This window comes from Cystoisospora suis, assembly GCF_002600585.1.
Source record: "Cystoisospora suis strain Wien I chromosome Unknown contig_1052, whole genome shotgun sequence".
Classification (NCBI taxonomy): domain Eukaryota; phylum Apicomplexa; class Conoidasida; order Eucoccidiorida; family Sarcocystidae; genus Cystoisospora; species Cystoisospora suis.
In genome coordinates, this window is record NW_027153853.1 from 1 (window position 1) to 9,270 (window position 9,270).

The following is a 9,270-nucleotide window of genomic DNA, read 5'->3' on the forward strand; positions in this document are numbered from 1 at the left end:
ACTCAGCTCCTACCTGGCCAGCGCGGGTTTTTCCCTGGCAGTCCAGAAGACATACAGCGGGCCCCGGAGCCCTTGGGCGATCAGAGGACTGCTTTTGCGACAGAGGAGGAAAAGCCACTCCAGTTAGCGCCTCTGAGAAAACCAGTGCGGAAACCCTTTCGCGGAGACTTCGGCGGTCATCGAGGGCCACGATCAAAACGAAGCTATCAAGAGGCGTTGCTTGAGCCTGTCCAGCTACACTCGCCGCACGATTCGACGGACGTTCATCGCAGTCGACTATTCATAGATACAGGCTTCGCGCCAGGCCGCTCCTTCGCACTCTCGCCGGCTTTCGCGAACGAGCACGCAAGTGAGCAAGGTGATCTACCATCAGCTGACTGCCTTCCAGAAAGGTACAAGCGCGAGAAAGACTCCCTGACTGAGGTAATGAGCCAGAGGTTCATACGGTCTGTACGCACGGTCGTACGTGACGCCAAGAACATGGCTCGTGACCTGAGAGTGCTTAAGATCGGCTGCTGCAGCCGCGCCGCTCCCCACCTACGTTCTGAACCCACAGGTGAATCTTCCCTTGTTTGTCGTGTCTTGGGGCTGTCCACTCACTTTCGGTTTCCGAGAAACCCCGGCGGTGCAGGTGAAAAGTCTTTCCCACCCCCGACAGCGTGGAGCCACGCTCCTCCTTAACTCACGACGCAGAACACCTTTGTGGGGTGGGCGCACTACACTCCACTGTCTCCACCAGCGTGCAGTTGCTAGAGCGAGAACATGATAGGGAGCGGTCTCTCATTGCCATCCTGCAGTCCTTGGAGGAAAAACGGAAGAGCAAAGAGCTGGAAGCAGCCCAGGTAAGTGTCGTAGTACACCATTACACATCGTCTAGAGGCCTGCCGGGGCGCTGTTTCACAGTTCAGACCCTGCCCGTCGGCACAGTTTCAGAGCGGACGCAGTTGCTTCACATGTCTTCCCCCACCGGGTGTTTCCTTGCCTGCCCCATGAGTCGACGAGCACGCCATGAGTCGAGAAGCAGGCAAGGTAACACCCGGTGACGGAGGACACGTGAAGCAACTGTGTCGCTCTGAAACTGTGCCGATGGGGTCTGAACTAAGAAACAGGGTCCTGGCAGGCATCTAGGACCGGCGGCTTCGCACTCCTCCTGCCCGGTTTTTCTCTCCTCCCGCCGGGGCCTAATCGTTGTCCGCCGAGGTCTGTACTAGTTTCCCCGGCTGCAAGAGTGGCCCACGCGGAGCAAAGCCACCAATGAGTACCGAGAGTTCAGCTCCAATCATCTTCCAGGTGGCGAAGATGTTGGCGATAGAAGAGTTCCGAGAACGGCGACTGAATGCTAAGCTGAAGGAGCTCGAAGAAAGGAGACAGCGAGAGATTGAGCATCAGAACTATCTGAAAGAAAAAGAGAGGAGACGCGAGCTTCGGTCCAAGTTTTTACGCAGACAACTTGCGGACTACTACAGGAGAAAGGGAATGGGCGAGTGAGGCTGCACGCTGCGGCGCAGCACGAGAAAGTCCGCCACCCTTGCATGGGCACTCACGCCTTTCAACTTGTGGCTCACACAGTCTAGATTCTCTGCGGCTTCGCTGTTGTTATGTCGACGGAATAATTCCTAAAATGTCTTTATGGTTCAGGGGAAGCAGGCGACAGAGGACGACCATTCAAACGGTCAAATGCGCCCAGCTCAGAGAAATACGAAAACCCCGGTCCCACTACGAAGAACGTAGCACGCAGCAGGATGGAGTCCGGCCGACAGCTGGGGACGCAGTGCCGGAAGGTCAGAGAGACCAGGAAGCCCCCTTGCGCAGCCCGCAATCGAGGCAGCCCTGCTGCGTGAGCGGAGCTGCTGGAGGATCACAGCCCTTGCCGCTCTGCCGTAAGCCGCATACTTCCCGCATAGTTTGTCGACCTCTACAGCGCCTTGCCGTCGTACCTTCCCGGAGGCGCGGAGTCCTCTTTCAAGGAAGACAGTTGTCTACAAACTGCCAATGAAGTAAACGTGCTGACTTCTTTAGAGCAAGCTACCCCTCTACCTCTTTTGTGAGCAAGGAAGTTAGGCTAGCTGCGCATAGGAGAAGTGACGAATTCAACACGGCAGCGCGTCTTGGAATGCGCCAGAGTACAGCTTGCGCTTGAAGGCGTAAGCAGTGCGTTCAGCGCTGTAGAGCAGTCGATCCTGAGACCTCGATGGTGCCGTTGAGCTCTGAATCTGGCCGTGTGGGGCGTCTAAGACTTGCCGGCCGTAGACGGCCTGTGACTCTTGTTGCAGTCGACTGCCCGCAGAGGACTTGCAGAGACAAGAAGCAAGAAAGAGCAACACAAGGCAACGATTTACCCACCTTGCCCGCCCGGGTAGGCAAGACGGGTGCCATGCCTGATCAACCCGAAGAGACTAACACTACAGGTCTGAAGGCACGCCTTCCCGCTCTTCGGCATACTGCCGCCTGCGTCCCCCCGGTAAGACGCAACATACCGAGGGAAGGTCGCGGAATGTGGAGAAACTTGGGTTCTTGACCCGCTTTTTCCCTTGCCATCCTTGGTGTGCTGAGCGGTTCCATTCTGCGGTCATGCTCACCCTTCAAGGGTTCCGGCCGGGGCACATCAGTCAACCCCCGTGAAAAAGCTGGGAATGCTACGGGTAGTTAGTGCGGCGCCACGCCGGTGTGGACAGATAGTCCTGCTCATGGTGCGTGTTCGCCGGCGAACTCGGCGACTGCGGCTCTCAGCCTCTGTGGATTGGAGTGACGTGTCACATCCGAAGAAATGTCGTTTCCTGTCGCGCTGGGTCCAGGAGCTATCGGCCGATTCACTCCGTGGTTCTTACTCGCCTTGCTCCCCCGCAGCAACGCCTTTCACTGCATCCGCTCCCACACCCTTGCAGGAAGCTGATCTCGTGACGGCAACGGGTGCAGCCGAGATCGGAAGGGGGAACGCCGGCTGCGCGATCCGCCGGGTGTCGGACAGTGCCTGGGTCTCCATTTCTGCGCCAGAGGCCGATCAGAGATATCGAAGTGCCAACACTGAAGGAGAAAACAGGCTCAGGGGCTTCAACAGCTTCCCGCAAATGACGCCGACTAGGGGCTTGTCTAAGAGGCGTCTGAAGCAGCTGGTGCAAGCGTACGGCAGCAGTAAGAAGTACGGGGGCTGTTAAAAACGGTGAAAGGACGGAACCGCTAGCGTCGCTCAGAGTGGTTCAGTGACTGCTTGCACGGGTCCAACCGGGAGAGCATTCCAAGCCTTCGAAGTAGTCCAGAGGGCACGGGAGGCGACGCACCTCCGGCCCTCGAATGCGTCGAAAGCAATGCGCTTTCCCCTACTTGATAGACGATCCGGAGTGGGCGGGTGGGCCTGCCGCTCTGGTGGCATCTCGAGAGATTGGCAGCCCGCACTTTGGTCCGAACAACTGTGGAGTTGTACAGTGCAGCTCGAGCAAGGAAACACGGTCGCATGGTGCAGTCTTAACGCCGCTTCTAAGCCACCTATTGGCTGGTAGTGGGCGTGGCAGATGAAATCGATAGCAACCGCGTAGGCGAGGCTGGGCCGGATGTCAGACGTGACTAGGCAGTACGTGCCACTCCAAAATGATTGTTTTCTTGGCTAGGAGAACAGTGCGTCTTTCAGAGCTGCCAAGCGGGCACACTTTTTTCTCGTGGACCCGAACTCACAAAGTTATTGGCTGACTGATTAGGGTTTAGGGTGATCAAACCAGTTGCCGAGAACAGACCGGGTCACCGCGAGCCTTGTCCTGGGGAACTTGAAGAAGCAGCGGACCAGAGACAGCGTCTGTTGTCTCTAGATCAGCTGCTCCCTCAATGCAGGTGGCTTATGGAAATGACCGGGAAACTCCCCTATCAGCTGTCGTCTTGCAGTGCGTGAGAAGCAGCCGCGCCACAACCTTTCTAAAGAGTACAAGCAAAAAAAACCCGTTCAGGGACCACGTTGGCCTCCGCGGCGTGCCTCCGACAGTCTTGGGTCATCGAGTCATCAAGCAAGCAGCTTGCATGTGACACTGCACCTTCCACGAGCGCTGCTGCCGCCGGTTCGATCACATTGGTTACATCTGTTAGTGTGGCGACCAGCGCCTTGGACAGTTCTCGCACTTCGATCCCTTCTAGCAGCGGTAACGCGTCGGACATTCCTTCTTCGTCACTTGGCCTTGGCCACGGTGTTGATCGCCTGACCACTTGCGTTTCTCGGCCGCAGTGTGCGTACAAATACTTCAGAAAATGCTGTGCGCAGGTCTCAACTTCCACCGGGCGTAAGCGGTCCGGGCAACTGGCCTGAGGTTCACTAACGATAATGGGAGATTCACGGAAACTCACTCTCCGGCGTGCGTGATTTGGCTGAGGCAAGGCGCAACCCTGGCTTTCTTCGAACACCGGCCGTGCTTGCAGAGATTGTTGGCTGATGAGGTCATTCTGAATTTGGGGCAACCCGCCTTCGGCGGCCTCACTCGAAACTTCATCGTCCTCCTCGGTAGAAGAACTGTTGTAGGAGAATGGCGTGGGTCGCCTGTTCACGACCGATTCACCAAAATTAAGAGGTGGCCCGTCTTTGTCCGCAGCAAACACCGGTGACCGACTCTGCTCACAGCCTGCGTACAGACTGGTCTGACCCGGAATAATATCAGCTGCCCTCTCGGAGAAACTCACACGGCGTCTCCCCGAGACGTGTCGGCCCGTAGCGGCTTGCTCCAGTGAACCGTCCAGCTGTTTAGAAACCGCTTCTGAAGCGCGACAGGAAGGCAAAATGTCACACTGCACCGCCGCCGAACAAGTCGCTGCCTCCTCGCGAGCACTGATACATACTTCTGGGGCCGCATTCGGGTCCCGATATTCCACTTGAAGACAATTTTCTCGAGACAGTGGCGAGGTGCCAGACTGGCTAGGATTCGAAAAGCATGTCCGACTGTTACACGGGCCGAACGCACTTTGCTTCGGTCTCGAAGGAGAGTTCAGTTCCTCTATTACTCTCGCGCTCAAAGGTCTGCTTGCTCCGCGGACAGCACTGCGCGCACGGAACCAACGACAGGTTTCAGTAGCAATACTTATGCTCTGGCGTGGTTTGCGCAAGGTACCTGCAGTCCAGTCGGTGACTGCCTCAAGAGGTCCCAACTGTTTGCAGACTCCGTGCTCTGTAATGCGTGAGCGATTGGAACGGCTATATCCTGAACGATGCCAGGTCTGCGCAAGAGTGAGGTGGGACGCCAGCCGCACAAGGCGGTGCGCCATCTCGCGCCTCCTGCCAGCTCGTCCCGACAACCTACGGGGCTGAAACAAAATCCTTCTCGGTACCGTTGCTCCGGCTTTCGACTGGTCGTGCGTCCCTGCATGGACATCAAAGGCGATACGAACTGCCTGTTCCGCATGAGCGGCCGAGTTCACGTTCCCTGACTCGATGTGCTTTTCGCGGATTCCTGGGGATGGCGCCAGCACGGTACGAGTCTGGCCGGGCCGAAGTGGAGCAAGGAGACCTGGGTTCGGTTGCTGTCTGTACCTGCCTAGACGCTTGGTTCGAGCTCCAATGTTACAGACCCTCAAACACATTGTGAACATGTCTTCCGTCTCGTCTTCGATATGAGCCGAGAGCTCATCGGCGGCTGTCGAAGAGTCCTTTGTAATCACCTGCGCCCGAGACGTGTCCCGCTGCCACGGGGAGGTCACGGTAGTGCAGACAGGCTGAAGTACTGTGAAGACGAATGTGCCCTATCTGTAGATGGCGGTGCGTACGTCTGCTTCTCACGGCTGCAGTCAACCGCTCCTTAGTGCATCTGGCGCCGCACGAGTCCAGTACAGCAATCCAGTCCGCAGTCGGTGTCCGAAAGAAGAGAGCCATCTCTGAAGCCGCGCTGAAGGGGGTGTCTAAAAAAGAGACTTGCTCTCTCTTTTGATTACTCTCGCGCCTCCCTACCCCGTCATTTGAGGGGCCCAAAGCAGCTTCGGGGGAACGGCGCAAACCACGCTACAGAGCAACCGTAAGCGTTCTAGCTGGGAAGGTCCAAAGCGGAAGGTAACGGGCAAATTGGCGTTACACCAAGCAGCTTTTGCAGCTGCAGTGGAGGTGCAGAGAGCTTCTGTGCCGTGTCAGGGGGTTGCCCGATGTCCCACTGATGCTGGCTAGTTCACGAATCACGAGTCGGGAGACGCGGTCACTACACAGGGAGCACGCTGAGTCACTCTATGGCTCTCACTTCACTTGGTGTCCAGAGTCTCGCGTTGACACCCTCGATTCGCAAGCTGAGTTTCGCCTACAAGTCAACACCCCGCACGTGTTTGGAAGCAGTTCGGCTTTTGGGTGCCGTACCCTTCTCGGCGCTTGCTGCACTTGATAAAGTTACACACTTACTTCAGCTACCGATTCAAACACTCTACACGAGACCCAGGAGTTTCTTGCCTCCAGCTCGATGCTTCTTGCTCCGGTCACACGGCCTGTGGCAAAACCACGGCGAATACAAGAGAAAATCAGGGTGTGCTGGATGGACACGCCACTTCGTAAGCAGCGTAGCTAGTTAGCCAAAGATCGTCCACCTGGGGAACAACTAGGAAGGCGTACGCGACAAAAGACTTCCATAGCGAGCTGGTCAGATCCTCGAGTAGGAGGACAGGGCCAGCCGCGACCTCACCTTGCCGAAGAGAGCCGGTGCCCGCTAGGGCCGGTAAGAGGGTGCGGTTTTTCGCAGTACGGGTACGGAATTGGCCTAGAGACTGACACGGAAAAGCAATACGTCGGTATAACCAACCAGTGATGCGCGCGATTGCCCCGTGTCTCCGGGAGTAAACAGAATGCTTGTTCACATATTTTCATCGGCGGTCAGTTTCAGTAATGGCCTGGGTCCCCATTATGGCTTCGGGACTGCCACCCGAGCAGGCGCCTAAGCGCCCGATGCCAAAGCAATACTCATCACAAACAGCTTCAATTCCAGGAGTAAAACGTACCAGCGGAAGCGGCACTCTCGTGAAGACGCGAGTGCCGTCTGGACTATAGCGCTAACTTACTGTCCGGAACGAGGCTAGTGCATTTCGAACAAATGTCGATAGCGGATCACCATGGTGCAACCTTCTGGCGGCTGCTTGGCACGCTACATTGTAGTTCCGTGCGGCGCGCTCAATCTCGCCTAGATACTCTTGTTGGACAGCCACGCTGTAGTACGCGGAGACGACAGCAGTGCGGAGGCCTGAGAAGTCGTAGGTGTTCAAATCGAGACGGATAGCAGGGCCAAATCCTGATGTCATGAAGAAAAGGGTTGGAGCAGGACGACTAGCCGATGTGATGGGCAGGCTCTATACCTCGCCAGAGTTAATCTTAAGTCTGCTTTTCCAGAAAGTGCACCTCTAATACCTGGGTTCTGGGCTGCAACAGGGTCTTCAGTGAGATGTTGAAGCAGACCAACAGCATAAAGCGCGTGCTGCAGAGCCTCTTGATGACTGCATCAGACATAGCAAACCCCGCGAACTTTTTCATACTCCCAGCAGGGAGAGAGTCCGGTCCTTCTTCGCATAAACAGTGACACACCGATCTCGCCGCAGCCATGCACGGAGACACGAAGATACAAGAGACTTACAGCTTCCGTCGACAAAATAGGGAACAGACATTCAGATGCGCGACGGCGCGTGTCAGGCTCGGCAGCTCAAAGATATTCTGCAGCTCAGTGAGCTTCTCCGCTTGTTCCGCTGCCTCGACAAACCGACCTTGGCTCAGGAGAAGGCAAAGGAGATTGTTATGCGTTGCCCCCAGGAGCTCTGCCCGCAGCACGGTATCTGGCAGCCGCACCGCTACCAGCATCGACAGGCACCTTCGCAGCCTGCGTGGCCATTCCTCGCTCTTCCCTACAAGCGAGCCAAAACCGGAAGCCAAATGAGAACGGACGCTGTCTCCCGAAGTATCGATTAGAGCCCCGTGAGTCCAAAACCCCCCCCGTCTACCGTCGCCGTAGGCGCCGAGCCGATAGTGCGTGGCCAAACTCACGACAGGTATTGGTGTTGGCTTGCGACTCGCCGGAAAGCCAGAAAGGGGCCAGTGGATTACAAGGGCACCTCGAAGCCACCGTCCATGCTTGACACCGGAGATGCACGGAGTGGCACTCGTGACAACGATGTGAGAACCGAGACAACTGCTCGGACAGCGTGCCAAACCACGCCGGTCGGTCCTTCTCACCGTAGAACACCAGGCGGTAGGCGCAAAAGTTAATTTTTTTTGCCACGGCCTTCACCTGAGCAGATGAGCGCGCGAGATTCCTTACGCCCCCAGGAGTAGCATCTCTCTCAGAAACAACCGCAGAATCAGGAGGCATACTGCACCACGTGCGGTCTGTCGGCGTATCGAACCTGCCGGGTTTCCTCGTGCTCTCCTCACTTTTTGCGTGGTTTCAGCCCACGCGTCGCATGCGGATTTTGACCGCTCCATGTGGTCATATCTTCGGAGGCTTCCGTCTGCCGGGCTCAGAACCGCAGTGGTTCGGGCTGACGACCAGGTAGAGCCGGAACCTGCACTGTTGCTCGTCCACTGGGAGTTTTTGCCGCTGGCACCTTCAAGGTCCTTTGAGAAGAGGTGTGCTTGCGGAAGAGGGCTCCCGCTGTGTAAATGTTGGGTAGCAGACGGCACAGTCTTGCGGAATCAAGTCCTCGACAAATGGTACGGCTGAGACCTAACGGCAGCTGAGGCACCGGAGAAGTGTTGTTGTCCTCGTAGACCGAGGCACGTGACTGGTACACGGGGGCAGACGGTAGTCCCCAGTTTTTGCACGCATTGACGCCTCCCCTCCCTCCCGAGAAAGGACCTTGCAATGGGCGGTGACACGAGAGGATCACACTGCAGCCCGACGCTGCAGCAGACGGATTTTGAGTGAGGCCTGCGATATTCGGTGAGTGGCGCGACGGTTAAACGGCGATTGACGCGGACAGAGAGCGAAGTCCATGGAAGTGTGATAATGGCCGACGGGGAGAAGGACTGTGCGCATATTGCTGTGAGGAATGAGACGGTGGCGGTGCCCCCAGCATAGGATCGAATGTCAAGCGACCCCAACTGGCTTGTTGAGGCGTCGAGTATATGCGCTGCTGGCTCTGCGTGCACCAAACCCCCCGCTCTTTCCCACAACCGAGGTGCCCAGAGTCTTCCAGCTGTGTTGCTTTTGTCCCGACTGATCAGTTGACTGCCCTGCGGCCGCTGCGGTCTCGCCTTCCTAAGCAGGTGTCTCACGAGAGTAGGGTGACATTGTTAAGAAGGCGACCTCTATGCTTTCGATGCATGTGACCGGGGTAATCCCCTAC

The 9,270-nt window shown here is 56.9% G+C and overlaps 2 protein-coding genes across 2 annotated transcripts; one reads left to right on the forward strand and one right to left on the reverse strand.

Annotated features, from left to right (window-relative positions):
- Positions 1-42: 42 nt before the first annotated feature.
- Positions 43-2,518, forward strand: CSUI_002523 (uncharacterized protein; the record flags this gene model as incomplete). Its single annotated transcript, XM_068062723.1, has 4 exons — positions 43-349; positions 798-842; positions 1,446-1,880; positions 2,274-2,518. Coding segments are annotated over 4 exons (1,032 nt in total), but the record flags the coding sequence as incomplete, so codon positions are not given.
- A 3,671-nt stretch (positions 2,519-6,189) lies between these two features.
- On the reverse strand, positions 6,190-9,044 carry CSUI_002524 (uncharacterized protein). Its single transcript, XM_068062724.1, has 5 exons — positions 7,566-9,044; positions 7,343-7,428; positions 7,000-7,226; positions 6,627-6,708; positions 6,190-6,432 (listed from the first exon to the last, which is right to left on the reverse strand). Exons 1-5 carry the CDS (start codon positions 7,784-7,786, stop codon positions 6,338-6,340), a joined length of 711 nt encoding a protein of 236 aa, XP_067925301.1. The 5' UTR covers positions 7,787-9,044; the 3' UTR covers positions 6,190-6,337.
- Between the last annotated feature and the right edge of the window lie 226 nt (positions 9,045-9,270).